Below are 15,624 nucleotides of genomic sequence, written 5' to 3'. Positions count from 1 at the left end.
CCGGTTGGGAAACGCTGGTCTAGTCTAATAGGCCCCTGCTTGAGCAGAAGACCCTGTACCCGTGATGGCATGTGTGGCATCGCCCTGCGTCAGCCAATTATTTCAAAGGATGGAAATAACAGAATGTGTTTCTTTCTTGTTCCTCTGAATGATTGGTTGTAGGTACCAACAAATCAGTGGCAATTCTTATTGACCTTGTAGATGGACTTTCTCCATAACAACCTCTCCTAACCCAGGTCTTCCAAAGGTGCTTCTAGTGGTGCTGTAATGAGTCCTTTGCTGTTGGTTGTCCTTCTTTTGTTCCAACTTTCTTAGCATTAGAGCCTTTTCCAGGGAGTTTAGTCTTTGCATAATATAACAAAAATTATGATAGTTTGAGCCAGGTCATTTGTGCTGGAAGATTCAGCTATTTGCTAAGGAAAAATGTATTCTGTCCTTAGTGTAACATAGCGATAGCAAAAATCATGACCTTCTCTACCTGATAGAAGATGCATCACTGGGCAATGCTGTTTTCTTTTTCTTTCCACCAAATTCTGCTTCTTTGGATGGATGGAATTACTGATTCCTTGGGCAAGTATCTGTGAAATGGCAGTGTGTTTGCTCAGGATCTCATGAATTCTGGTTGATGAATCTAATGAACCAAATGAACCTTTGATATTGGTGAAGTAAGGATTCAGCTATTGGACTATTTTTGGATATATATACAGTACACTACAGCAGCACGAAGCTTACAACTTCAGCCTGATGATGGTGAATGTGATTTCACCGAAACATTGCATAGACATTCAAAATATTACATGGGGTAAAACCCGAACTCAGAACAATCTATATATACGTATCACATGTTTTTTTGCTGAAATTTTAAAATTAAGGGAGTCTAGGATGGCACCATTTCGGCCTTGTTCTGGCCTCATCAGCTAGCCACACCCTTACTGGGATTTGATCCGGCAGCTTCTGCCTTGTAAGGCAGAGAATTAACAGTTGAGCCACCAGACCTGATCCCTTCAGCTCTGTACCAGGGAGGGGCTATATGTTTATTATGTCGGATCACCCTGGTATATTGAAGGAACGTCACAGCTCCTTTTTGCCTCTAGGCCCAACCCAGGGCCATTTTAAGGCAGTTAATTTATTCATAGCCAACAAACTATGTTCTGTATGTATCACACACACACACACACACACACACACACACACACACACACACATATATATATATATATATATATATATATATATATATATATATATAATGTTTTGAGGCAGAAATCTTAACTGGGGTTTTTTTCTCTTTCCTCCCCAGGTTCTACAAAGGAGACACTTTTTGTGACAATGGAGGCCTGACATTTGGACCTGAGTATTACCATTAGAAGCATGGAACTTGCTGACCCTTGCCAACATGGTTGCTCTGCCCCGGTTCCAAACGGATATGGAACCAAGAATGTTCAAGGCAACCCAAAGAAAAGATGTCCCGAACAGACGTATCCTCATCCAGGTGCCACCGGCGACCCTGGCAAAGAGGACGTGGGCAAGAATAAGAAGAAGGCCAGGGGCAGTTGGATTTGGAATTTTGTTGGCCGCAAGAAAGGATTCTCCATGAATCCCAAACGGCCCCAATCCATGATATTCCTCGGAGATCATGTGGAGATCACGGAGCAGAATCATAAGATGTCTTTCATGGAAAGGGTGAGGTCCTATAAGAAGCTACGGTCTTCCGGTCTATCCAGGAACACATCCAAAGCAAAGGCTATCATCATCTCGGTGGAAACTCAAGAAGATCTTGAACAGAAAGCGCTCCATAGGATTAGAAAACTCAGCGACGGCCAACGGCCTTACCGTCACTCCTATGCTGGCTTCATTGAGGACCTGGACTCTTCATTTGAGGATATTGAACTAAATAGCTGTGTGTTGGAGATCGAATCCTGCGAAAGCAAGTGGCACAGGGGGCTAGAGCTGGGAGCCAGCAGTAGCAATGTCGATAGTCCTTGTTACAACATGTTGGCTCAGAAAAATGTGGTGCCCGAGCTTGAAAGAACTCCAGAGTCCAGGGATGCTGAAGGGCATTCTCAAACAAGAGATGCTCCATTGGCTCCTGAGAACAAGAGAAGGAGGAGTTCCGAGGTCTGGGGATATCTAAAGGGGGTTCCGTTGGCAGGCACGGACTCTTCCAAGGTGGAGGACCCTACTGTAGAAGCGGGTCTTCAGAGTTTGCAAAACGCAATGGAGAGTCCTCCTCCTCCTCCTTATCTTGCTTTCGCCACAGGGTGCAAAGACAGTGCTGGCCGGACTAAGAAGCCTGGCCACGGAGGGAAGGGGATCCATTTTGGTGGGGTCCTTAGGTTTTTTAATAGTGTGGCCGGGGTAGCTAGGAAATGGAGGGGGTCTTCGAAGACATTTTCTCAGGACGAACCTCAGCAAGCCTCCAACTGTGCACGGCAAAGGCAACCTTTGACCATTGCGAATGATAATGCCCATAGCTTCTCACTAACTAGACTGTCACCTGATTCTGAGATGTGGGATCGCCCTAGTTCCAAAATCTCAGCCGGCCAAGCTGCACCCCAAGGACACCCCACTGCTGAGATGTCTCATGAAGCCTTGAAGGACCACAGCGGTGAGAGACCTTGCTCCCCTCTTAGAACATGTGGGCCCTCTTTCCCCCACTCGGAATGTCCGAGGGAGGGTCTGATTCTCAACGGACAGGACCTCCACGCAGAACTGCTGCAGAAACGGAAGGTTCTCCCTAACCAATTAAGCGACGAGGACCCAGGAGATCCCTGGATTGTGCCTCCTTGGGACCTGGAGAACACCCGGTCCTCTCTTGCGGCGTCCGCAGATTCCCAGAGCTTGGATACAGAAGAGCTGAAGTCTCAAGACCTGACGAAGGTCGAGATGGACATTGCAGGCCTGGAAAAGGATTCTTCTTTGAATTGTGAGGAATGGTGTGATAGTGAAATGGATATCAAAGTGGTGTGTACTTCTGCCGAGGATTTTAATGCCCTCACAAGTGTGGCAGACACTCCGGATTTGGAGGAGGGATTAATAGGCGGTCAGAGGTCCGAGAGGACTGCAGGAGAAGGCCATCCCCAGGCCAGTGTGCAAGGCGATAACTCTGGGTGTGCAGGGGCTCTGCCGAATGCTGGTGTTTCAGTAGGTTCTTCCGCAGAAACCCGGAGTTTAGGAAGTATTTTGGAGGATGTTCACAATCCCTGCACACCCCTGACCTGCTCGTGCCACCGTCAGCAGGTCCTGGATGGAGAACGCTCTTCTCTCAGAGCAAATGGCGGCACTTTCCTCCTACGACAGCCATGGAAATCCTCGGAGCCCGAACATTTTCACTGCGGGAACGTCTATTACCCTGTGCAGATGAGCCTATGCACCATTGTCTCCCTCGGCGGGTTAAACAGTGGAAAGGTAAGATCCTGTTCAGTCTGAGGATCATCGGGTCTGACGGATTCATATTATTATTTTATTGATTGATTGATTGATTGGATTTGTATGCCACCCCTCTCCGCAGACTCGGGGTGGCTAACAACAGTAATAAAACAGCATATAATAATAATCCAATACTAAAAACAGTTAAAAACCCATTATTATAAAAACCAAACATGCATAAAATTGTAAAGGCCTAGGGGGAAAGAGTATCTCAATTCCCCCATGCCTGGTGGCAGAGATGGGTTTTAAGCAGATTACGAAAGGCAATGAGGGTGGGGGCAATTCTAATCTCTGGTGGGAGTTGGTTCCAGAGGGCTGGGGTTGCCACAGAGAAGGCTCTTCCCCTGGGTTCCGCCAAGCGACATTGTTTAGTTGACGGGACCGGAGAAGACCCACTCTGTGGGACCTAACTGGTCGCTGGGATTCGTGCAGCAGAAGGTGGTCCCTGAGGTAATCTGGTCCGGTGCCATGAAGGGCTTTATAGGTCATAACCAACACTTTGAATTGTGACCGGAAACTGATCGGCAACCAATGCAGACTGCGGAGTGTTGGTGTTACATGGGCATTTTTAGGAAAGCCCATGATTGCTCTCGCAGCTACATTCCGCACGATCTGAAGTTTCCGAACACTTTTCAAAGGTAGCCCCATGTAGAGAGTGTTACAGTAGTCGAGCCTCGAGGTGATGAGGGCATGAGTGACTGTGAGCAGTGACCCCCCGGTCCAAATCATATTATTATTATTATTATTATTATTATTATTATTATTATTATTATTATTATTATTAATTAGATTTGTATGCCGCCCCTCTCTGAGGACTCGGAGCGGCTCACAACAAGAACTTTGCTGAATGTTGGTCACGTCTTAATTGTTATATAAAGCTGTGCAGGCGGTCCTTGATTTGCAACCGGTCGTTTAGCGGCTGATGTTACGACGGCCTCTGGGAAAGGGACCCACAACCATTGCAGCATCCTGAGGGTCACGTGACTAACATTCAGCAAAGTTCGCCAGCTGGAAAAGGGCTCACAACAATTGCAGTGTCCTGTGACACCCCCCCACACACATTGGTGACCTTCCCAGCCAGCTTCTAACAGGCAAAGGCAATGGAGGAAGCCAGATTTGCATAACGGCCACTTCATTGAATGATTCACTTAACAACCGTTGCAAAAAAAACCCCAGGCCTGTCTCGCTGCACAACAGCTTTTCATGGAAATTCAGGTCCCGGTTGTGGTCGTAACTCGAGGGCCCCCTCTAGTGCAGCATTTCACACCGTTGGCTGGACCTCAACACAGGCCCAGAATTCCCCAGACAACAAAAGGAAGTTGTCGAGATTGAAAAACAATCACTCGAGTGACATATGAAGAGGGGGCATTTCTCCAAACTCACAGGTTTATGATTTTTGACGGATTTCTTCCTTAATGTACTGCCCCTAGCATTTGTGGCTGGTTGCCTTCTGCCTCCCTGGGTCACCTAATTTATTTTATTTATTAATCAGATTTGTATGCCGCCCCTCTCCGTAGACTCGGGGCGGCTAACAGCAATAGTAATACAATGTAAACAAATCTAATATTTAAGTTAATTTTAAAAACCCCAATTTAAGAAACCAATCATACATACTGACATACCATGCATAAATTTTATAAGCCTAGGGGGAAGGGAAAGTCTCAATTCCCCCATGCCTGATGACAGAGGTGAGTTTTAAGGAGCTTACAAAAGGCAAGGAGGGTGGGGGCAACTCTGATATCTGGGGGCAGTTGGTTCCAAAGTGTCGGGGCCGCCCTCGGTCCCGCCAAACGACATCGTTTAGTTGACGGGATCCCCAGAGAAGGCCAACATAACTGGTCGCTGGGATTCGTGCGGCAGAAGGCGGTCCGGGAGATATACAGGAGGTCCTCATCGTGGGACCACAATTGAGCCCAAAATTTCTGTTGCAAAGCAAGACGATTAAGTAAACGCTGTCGCCTTTTATGACCTTCCCTGCCACAGTCGTTAAGTGGATCAGTGCAGTTGCTAATGAATCTGACTCCCCCTGGACTTTGCTTGTGAAGAGGTCGCAGAGGTCAGTGAGCGCAAGACCCTCCGAGCGTCATGAATAGGCGTCAGTTGCCCAGCATCGGAATTTTGACTCCGTGACTGTAGGGACTGTGGGTGCAGGGGTGGTAAGTGTGAAAAACAGTCACGGGTCTCTTTTCAGTGCCCTTGCAACTTTGAATCGTCACTAACTGAACTGTTGTAAATCAAGGACTACCTGCAGTTAATTTGACTGCGCTTTTTCCTGACCCTGGTAAACATAGAAACATAGAAGATTGACGGCAGAAAAAGACCTCATGGTCCATCTAGTCTGCCCTTATACTATTTCCTGTATTTTATCTTAGGATGGATATATGTTTATCCTAAGCATATTGAAATTCAGTTACTGTGGATTTACCAACCACATCTGCTGGTAGTTTGTTCCAAGGATCTACTACTCTTTCACTAAAATAATATTTTCTCATGTTGCTTTTGATCTTTCCCCCAACTAACCTCAGATTGTGTCCCCTTGTTCTTGTGTTCACTTTCCTATGAAAAACACTTCCCTCCTGAACCTTATTTAACCCTTTAACATATTTAAATGTTTCAATTGTGTCCCCCCTTTTCCTTCTGTCCTCCAGTCTATACAGATTGAGTTCATGAAGTCTTTCCTGATACGTTTTATGCTTAAGACCTTCCACCATTGTTGTAGCCCGTCTTTGGACCCGTTCAATTTTGTCAATATCTTTTTGTAGGTGAGGTCTCCAGAACTGAACACAGTATTATTCCAAATGGGGTCACAATCTCCCTCTTCCTGCTTGTTATACCTCTAGCTATGCAGCCAAGCATCCCCCTTGCTTTTCCTACCGCCTGACCGCACTGTTCACCCATTTTGAGACTGTCAGAAATCACCACCCCTAAATCCTTCTCTTCTGAAGTTTTTGCTAACACAGAACTGCCAATACAATACTCAGATTAAGGATTCCTTTTCCCCAAGTGCATTATTTTACATTTGGAAACATTAAACTGCAGTTTCCATTGCTTTGACCATTTAAAAATCAGTGTCTTTCCATTCCCCAAGAAAGCTTGGGGAAACTAACTCAAGAAGCCGTCTTCAAGCACAGCCGTAAAATTCTTGACTGCCCCAGCAGATGGTACCGTATTCCTCGCACTGTTCATACGGACTTTAAAGAAATGAAAACCTGTTTGCTGTTGTTTAAGTTCAGCAACAAGTGGCCCACCAGTTGCAGAACGTCTTTCTTTCACTGTCTTTCTTTCACCGCGGTCTTGAAGTGCCCTCTGCAGGTTGACTGTTAAATGTGGACGTTTTAGGAACTAGAGAAGCAGGTCCCCCCCCCCCCACCTTAGCTCTCAGCCCAAAGTAATTTAAGCCCCTCTTACCCAGCCAAGAGGAGGTCTTAATGCCAGGGGTCCTTCGGGAACAGCCTCTTCTTTAGTCCAGTCTCCACTAGCTAATATTTGAGCCAAAGGTCCTTTTCCAGAAGGCAACTGGACCTCCTTGGGCTTTTTTCCCCCTTTGAAAACATTTTGCTTCTCATCTAAAAATCTTCAGAATAGGAGAAGCTTCTTGGGTCAGAAGCAAAACGTTTTCAAAGAAGAAACCAAGAAAGTCCAGTTGCCTTCTGGAAAAGAGCATTGGGGACAATCAGGTCCTGGATGACTGAAAGTCTCCATGGAACTCAATGGCTTGGCTTAACCGCTGCCTGGTGATTCTCAGGGAGATGGTTGTCTCAAAGGTGGTTTTTCCAAAGGGAACTGGACTTTCTTACCTTTTCCCTTGAAAATGGGTCTCTTCAAATCCAAGAAGCCTCTTCAGAATATATTCAAGGGGAAAAAACCAAAACAAAACAGGACAGTTGCCTTTTGGAAAATCACCCTTTATTTATTTATTTATTCATTCATTCATTCATTCATTCATTCATTCATTCATTCATTCATTCATTCTATCTATCTATCTATCTATCTATCTATCTATCTATCTATCTATCTATCTATCTATCTATCTATCTATTTTATTTTATTTTATTTTAATTTATTTTAATTGGATTTGTATGCTGCCCCTCTCCAAGGACTCGGGGCAGCTCACAACACATAATAAAACAGTAGAAAAACAATCCAAGTAATAAAATAAACAATCGTTAAAAATTTTTTAATTTTAAAACTTCAATTAACAATTGATACAACAGTCATACTAGGAAACATTCACTGGCCAGGGGGTAGCTCTAATAACTCTGCCTGGTGACAGAGATGAGTTTTTAAACTCTTTTGGAAGGCAAGAGGGGTGGGGGTAGTGCAAATATCCAGGAGGAGTTGATTCCAAAGGGCCGCGCCCCCCCCCCCCCCCCCAAAGAAGGCTCTTCCCCGAGGTCCCGGCAGCCGACATTGTTTGGTCGACGGGACCCTAAGGAGACCAACTCTGTGGGACCTCAACGGATGCTGGGATTCGTGCAGCAGTAGGCGGTCTTGGAGATAGTCTGGTCCTATGCCATGTAGGGCTTTATAGGTCACTTTGAATTGTGCCCGGAAGCAGATTGGTAGCCAATGCAGTCCGTGGAGTGATGACGAGATATGGGCATGTCTTGGAAAGCCCCAAACTGCTCACGTGGCTAAATTTTGGATGATCTGAAGTTTCCGAACACTCTTCAAAGGTATGCTTTGATGGCCTGGATGATTGAAAATCTCCATAGATGCCAATATTTGAACTTAGCCCAGTTCATCAATGAACTCCTGGTCCAGAATGCATGGTATTTATCTTTGCAACTTGTCATCCTTGTCCCACCCCTTGGCCAAGTGGTCTCCCCTCATCCTCAAGTTAGAACTGAGTTGCTCAACTGGAAGATGTGGGGACTTCAACCCCTGGAATTTCCCACCTACCCACCTTAAAGTTGCCAAGGTTGGGAAGCACTGAGTTAGAAGGCAACCATTGTAGCATGAAATATGATGGTTGGACATTGTCCTTCCTTGTAGTCACCGAGTCCCCCCAGCAGCCAAACCTGACACCATTTCTCCACTTTGAACTTGTCGTTGGAGAGCATCAAATATGAGGCAAAAAGTGTCTTTAGTACCGGAATGACTAAGGAGAATGAAGTCTGTCTTGTTGATGGGCAAGAGATGAGAGGAAGGCAGCATTATGGGAACATGACAAAAGCAACATCTCTTTCCATGGTCAGGTTCACACAGGGAAAAAGTTCACACAAGGCGCAACCATTTAGCCATGGTTGATGAATCCCACTTGGGCTATTTTGGTTAAGCCATGATTTATCTCGGGGATTGGAGCCACCCAACCACTCTACTCCAGCCAGCCCTGCTAATAGCTTGAGGCCGTGTCTGGCCTGCGTCTGAACGATTATGTAAGGGAGCTGCATACAAAGCCATTTTATGTAGTGCCGCCTTCCATTAGTCAGCCAACAGTTGGTTGCATTATTCAATTCTCTGTAGTAGAAAATATTTCCACAAAGAGAAGAATGGGGACCTGGCTTGCTACACAAAGAACCAAAAGACTTAAATTGAATCCGGGATTTCCGGCAGAGAGGAAATGGTTTTACTGGTTTTTGTGTTTTATGCTGTAATATCTAGTAACTAGGTTGCGTGGCAGATAGATCAATAAAACCTGAATGATTCCCCCAAGTGATGCACTGGGCCTTGGGGAGAAGAAAGGAATATTTTAATCTCCGTGGCTCAAAGGAGACTTGTCCCCCCGTTTTTCATTCTAGAACACAGAGTAATAGAGAAGGAACTTGGGAACCTGGACATCTTCTAGTCCTGCTTGAGCAGGAAAGCCTGTCCATTCCAGACAAATGGTTCTCCGGCCCCATTTTGAAAGCCTCCCGTGATGGAGCACTCACCACCTCTGAAGGCAAGCCATCACACAGGTTAATTGTTCTCCCCATAAGGAAATTTCTCCTTAGTTCTAGGTTGCTTCTCTCCTTGGTTAATTTCCATCCATCATCTTGCCTTTTGGAGCTTGGGAGAATAGTTTGACCCTCTTGATTTTATATTCAAATATCGGAGTACAGTACTGCTATCATGTCTCCCCTGGTCCTTCTTTTCATTAGACTAGACATACCCAATCTTTGTAACCGTTCTTCATATGATTTAGCCTCCAGTCCCCTAATAATTGCTATTATTTTTTTATTATTTATTAGATTTGTATGCCGCCCTTCTCCGCAGACTATTGCTCTTCTCTGCATTCTTTCAAGAGGCTCAACATCTTTTTTTATGTTGTGGTGACGAGACCTGTATTCCAAGAGTAATCTTACTAAGGTTTTGCAAATTGGTAGTAGAACTTTGTGTGATCTTGATTCTATCCCTCAATTAATGCAGCCTAGGTTTGCATTGGCTTTTTTGGATGCCGCCACACATTGTTGGCTCCTATTTAAGTGATTGTCCACTGGGACACCAAGGTCTTTCTCCCCGTTCTTTTCAACCCAATGGCAGGTTGAGAGGAAATTCTGTCTTTGAGTCTGCCTCTAGGAACCTGTTCAGGATTACTAGTAGTCTCATTCAATGAGAACTCTGAGACAGGCAATTTCCTGAGAGAGCATTTTAATAGGAGATATCAAGCAGGCAACTTCCTGGCGGAAAACTAGCTCTAATTTGGTGCTGGTTCCTCCCCTTAATTAAAAGTGAAACTTCATAATTGCCTCTCTCAGAGTCTCAGAATCACAGTATCCAGTCAGCATGCAGTCCAGTTTCAGGATGACCTCAACCTCTGCCCTGCACACATCTGCCCGAGCATCTGGAGTCCCCGTGGGAAGAAAAGCCCCTCTAGCAGCTACACAAAAAGCAAAGGGCCACAGTCTGGCCATCTCATGGAAACATAGAAGACTGACTGCAGAAAAAGACCTCATGATCCATCTAGTCTGCCCTTATACTATTTTGTGTATTTTATCTCAGCATGGATATATGTTTATCCCAGGCATGTTTAAATTCAGTTACTGTGGATTTATCTACCACGTCTGCTGGAAGTTTGTTCCAAGGATCTACTACTCTTTCAGTAAAATAATATTTTCTCACGTTGCTTTTCATCTTTTCCCCAACTAACTTCAGATTGGGTCCCCTTGTTCTTGTGTTCACTTTCCTATTAAAAACACTTCCCTCCTGGACCTTATTGAACCCTTTAACATATTTAAATGTTCCGATCATGTTCCCCCTTTTCCTTCTGTCCTCCAGACTATACAGATTGAGTTCATGAAGTCTTTCCTGATACGTTTTATGCTTAAGACCTTCCACCATTCTTGTAGCCTGCCTTTGGACACATTCAATTTTGTCAATATCTTTTTGTAGGTGAGGTCTCCAGAATTGAACACAGTATTCCAAATGTGGTCTCACCAGCACTCTATATAGCGGGATCATAATCTCCCTCTTCCTGCTTGTTATACCTCTAGCTATGCAGCCAAGCATCCTATTTGCTTTCCCTACCGCCTGACTGCACTGTTCACCCATTTTGAGACTGTCAGAAATCACTACCCCTAAATCCTTTTCTTCTGAAGTTTTTGCTAACACAGAACTGCCAATATAATACTCAGATTGAGGATTCCTCAATCTGAGTATTGAGGAATCTCCGGGGCTGAATTCATTCCGTCTTCTGAGCAGTATTGCTATTTTGGAAGGCCCCCTTTTAGAAACCCTCCACCCAACGTCAAGTAGTGCCCGTCCTATTCAATTCCTCGTCAACATTGCCAAGTGGCAGTTCTATTCAAAATTGAATCTGGGGCCGGTCTTTCCTTGGGGCTGCCTGCCTGGACGAGCTCCTGAATAGCCATATGGGTCCAACATACAGCTGGACTTCGATATGCAGCTGCAATGGGGCCGGCCCAGGATGGTGGCATGTTGTGATGGTTGGAAAATGGGTTGGCCATACCAACCTGATTTTGCACCATTTTTTTGTGAAGGTCATTAAGCGACCGCTTAAAGCAAATGCTGCAGTCGTTAAGCAAACCCATGGCTTACTGTGGAGGCCGTTTTACTGGAAACCGGAAGTGCAAATTGTTGGTAAAATGTTGTCATGTGGTTTTGTTGGAAATGTGGCCCTGTTGCTGAGCATCTGACACTCAACCTAGTGGTAGCAGAGGGGGCTTGGCCATGGGAACTTCACCTTTGGGTTGTAAGCCTCCCTTTTCAGTAACCTGGCCTGGTGGCTAAGTGACTGGACATTAGGAGTCCTTGAATTGTTGTGTCTCCACGAAGTCAGGGCAGCAGGGCAGGGTTGCCTCCGCTGAGTTTAGGAGATGATACACTGAGTTGTAATGAGCAGAAGTGTAGTATTTACAGGCTACTGTTGTTGGTTCACTCTTTTTCCCATTTATTAAATTAGTTTATCAAAATATAAAATACATTGGTGTCTTGATCATCATCATTATAGGTACTCCCTATAATGAGTACCAAGGTGCTATGGTACAAAGAAAAATGAAAATAGTGGCAAAATAACAATGGTGAGAGCGCTTAGACATGTATATATCTTCATAGATATATGAAAATTATTAAAAACCGTACATACAAAAAGCGGTTGCAAGAACTGGGCATGGACAGACTAGCAAAGAGAAGGACCAGGGGAGACATGATAGCAGTCTTCCAATACTTGAGGGGCTTCCACAGATGAGGGGGGTGTCAGGCTGTTTTCCAAGGCACCAGAGGGCCAGACTAGGAATAATGGATGGAAACTGACCAAGGAGAGATTCAACCTGGAAATAAGGAAGAACATCTTGACGATGAGAGTGATCAACCAGGGATGCCTGCGGAGGTTGTGAGCGCTCCAACACTTGAGATTTTCAAGGGGGGATTGGGCTGAGTGGGGGGTTTGACTAGATGACCTACAAGGTCATTTCCAACTCTAGTAATCTAATCTATAATCATAGTGCTCTACAGCACTGTCTGAGTGCTTTAAAAGTCAGGGAAAATGAAAGAAATGCATTGACTTCTTACTCTTTTTAGCACAGTGGAATAAGATCATAACACTACAGTCTTAACTTTTTACTTTTACATGCTTAGATATACCAGAAATTTCTATAACAACAAACCTTTCTAATTACCATAACCCAAAATCAATGGGGTTTTTCCCCCTACCTCAAGCACAAAGTTCAGAAATTATTTATAAGTGGAAACAAAGTTAGCCGTATTCTTTTTCTTTGAATACAGCAGTCAATTTAGTAATTTTTGCTAACATCCATTGGGGAATTAAAGAATCTTCCCATTTTTGTGCATAGAACAGTTTGTTTATTCATGTCAGAATTGAAATAAGGCATGCTGGATAACGTAACATTTAAAATATAAAATGCAGCATTTAAAATATGTACAAATTCAACATGTCTTGTTCAGAAACTAGCAACATTAATTGCATTCCGTGACGGTGTCATGAGATCCTCAAGTGTGCCCAGATCAAGACACAAAGGGCAGGTATATGTTGAAATCACCAGATAGTCCCATTTGTTCATCCTTTCCAGCTTTCGTCAGACCAGGTGCCGGCTGGTTCCGTCCAGTTGTGGTCCATAGAAGAGTTGTTTGGTCACTCTTTATGAATTCCTACCTGACCCCAATTCATCTCCATAAGAGAGAGAGAAAAGCAGATGACTAAATCTTGTAGTATTTTTGCATTAAACTCAAAGTAAGATGTTTGCTGTCTCTCTTTCTTCCATTGTGAGTTGCTTCCTTTCTAATCTAATAGTGAACAGTGTCTTTCCTGACATTAATTGAAAGCAGCTGATTGATTGATTGATTTTTCCCTGCGTTTGGAAGTTGTATGGAGGGACAAATCTCTTAATTGAGTTTCTTCGCAAAGCTTCATTGCTGTTATCTCTTTATTTCCTCTAGCAAGTTCATTTTGTTGTGTGACCTTTTTTCTGGGGGGGGGAAAATTAAATTCCTTTTAGGGTGAAATGAGGTAGGGCAGAAATGTGCAAAAGGGTCAGGCTGTGACCCTGGCCTGGTGGTTCCCATTTGGACTCTTCTGGACCAAGGGACACGCCAGCCTCCGGCTCAGTCCCCTTGGCTTTACGGCTTCCTACAGCCTCCCACCTCCTGTAAAGAAAAAAGAAAAAAATCATCTCCCATGGAAGAAATGGCTAAATAAAGATTTTCCAATTTTGTTGCCACAGGCAATGGCATTTCTTTTATGTTGCGTTTGCTGTTCCTCGCCCATCGAAAAATGCTGCATCTGCTTGAGGGTGGTATTGGACATGATACAGCAAAGAGGATGGAAAATTGAATAAAATATGGCTCCCCACTCATTTCGCTTCGGTGTTTCTCAAAGGGAGTCATTTGAGCTGGGCTTTGTAATCCCAGAGAAGGTGAACACACCAGGGCCTTGAAGACGGAGATACCCTAAGGTCGCTTAGAAGCACTGGAAGTGATGTGCCGGTGCCTGGAGGCTGTTGGGGCCTGGATGGGTGTCAACAGACTCAAACTCAACCCGGATAAGATGGAGTGGCTGTGGGTTTTGCCTCCCAAGGACAACTCCATCTGTCCGTCCATTACCCTGGGGGGGGGAAGTATTGACCCCCTCAGAGAGGGTCCGCAACTTGGGCGTCCTCCTCGATCCACAGCTCACATTAGTGAAACATCTTTCAGCTGTGGCAAGGGGGGCGTTTGCCTGGTGCACCAGTTGCAGCCCTATTTCGATCGGGACTCACTGCTCACAGTCACTCATGCCCTCATCACCTTGAGGCTCGACTACTGTAAGGCTCTCTACATGGGGCTACCTTTGAAGAATGTTCGGAAACTTCAGATCGTGCAGAATGCAGCTGCGAGAGCAATCATGGGCTTCTCTAAGTATGCCCATATTACTCCAACACTCTGCAGTCTGCACTGGTTGCCGATCAGTTTCCGGTCACAATTCGAAGTGTTGGTTATAACCTATAAAGCCCTTCATGGCACCGGACCAGAATATCTGCGAGACCGCCTTCTGCCGCATGAATCCCAGCGACCGGTTAGGTCCCACAGAGTTGGCCTTCTCCAGGTCCCGTCGACTAAACAATGTCATCGGGCGGGACCCAGGGGAAGAGCCTTCTCTGTGGTGGCTCCGACCCTCTGGAACCAGCTCCCCCCAGAGATTAGGATTGCCCCCACCCTCCTTGCCTTTCGTAAACTCCTTAAAACCCACCTGTGCCTTCAAGCATGGGGGAATTGAAACATCTCCCCCTTGCCCATGTAGTTTTTGTGTATGATTCGATTGTGTGCTTGTTTTTTATATATTGGGGCTTCTTTTTTGGATTTTTTAACCTAAAACTGTAATTTAGATTGCTAAATATTAGATTTGTACTGTTTTTACCATTGTTGTGAGCTGCCCCGAGTCTGCGGAGAGGGGCGGCATATAAATCCAATAAATCTAATCTAATCTAATCTAGTCTTCTGATCACGTTGCTCCTCCTGCCGCTGCTGTGGCCCATCGGTTGCAGGTCAATCTAACAATTTCCCTTTTGGAGAAATGTGGTCAAAGAGGAGCAACTGTCCAGTGGCCACGTGACTTTGGGTGCCTAGAAGCAAGAGGAATTGATGAGAGAAGCAGAAGAAAGCTCTCATGCAGAGGGCAAAGCGGTCGACTCCGGAAGTGGTGGCCTAAGCGAGTATACTGACCGCCACCTGCGAAATCCCCCCCTTCCCCGAGAGCTCTCTTCTGCTGCCTGGTCTCAAGACCTGAGCAGAATTGGAAAACAAAGCCATTGAAAACAAAATGAGGGATTAGTGAAGCAGCTCCTTACTGAAGTTTGGTAGAAATTGTGTTGCCTTTTTCCTTTTTGGGTCCTGGAGATGTGAGGTTTTGCTAGCACTGATTCGGCACAATAGCCTTGGTGGTCTTGCCTAGTTTGGTAATGAAACATCTGCAGGAAAACCACCAAGCTTGCAGTATTTCCTGTTGTGTTTTTGAGAGACAGAGAAGTTTTAAAAGCATGTTTGTGTCTTAGAAATGATGGAGAGAGAAGACTTAACAAAGCAGAATCATCTCACACACATTGGTTTCCTTAAAGAAGGACTCAGCAATGTTGCATTTATAGAGTCCCCAAATTCAATAATTGGAGGAAAAGAGGGAAGATTGAAAACTTAAGAAGATCTCAGTGCTCTCCACTCATATCCTATGAAATTCTGAGCTGAGAATGGTGAACTATCAGGGACTATTGGACATTGTGCAAGGTCCAGTGGGTCAGGGAAATTTTCTATATACAGTATGTGTCG

The 15,624-nt window shown here is 45.0% G+C and overlaps 1 protein-coding gene across 1 annotated transcript in view; it reads left to right on the top strand.

Annotated features, from left to right (window-relative positions):
- ARHGEF9 (Cdc42 guanine nucleotide exchange factor 9) overlaps positions 1–15,624 on the top strand; it is a 261,555-nt gene that overhangs the window by 33,547 nt on the left and 212,384 nt on the right. Inside the window, exon 2 of the mRNA XM_070759694.1 lies at positions 1,301–3,408. Within this exon, the coding sequence (XP_070615795.1) occupies positions 1,372–3,408 (2,037 nt within the window). The 5' untranslated portion in view covers positions 1,301–1,371. The remainder of the gene's footprint in view (positions 1–1,300; positions 3,409–15,624) is intronic.

This window comes from Erythrolamprus reginae, chromosome 8 (genome assembly GCF_031021105.1).
Source record: "Erythrolamprus reginae isolate rEryReg1 chromosome 8, rEryReg1.hap1, whole genome shotgun sequence".
Taxonomy (NCBI): domain Eukaryota; kingdom Metazoa; phylum Chordata; class Lepidosauria; order Squamata; family Dipsadidae; genus Erythrolamprus; species Erythrolamprus reginae.
The sequence above is the reverse complement of the archived record's forward strand: the minus strand, read 5'-3'. Positions and strand labels throughout refer to the sequence as shown.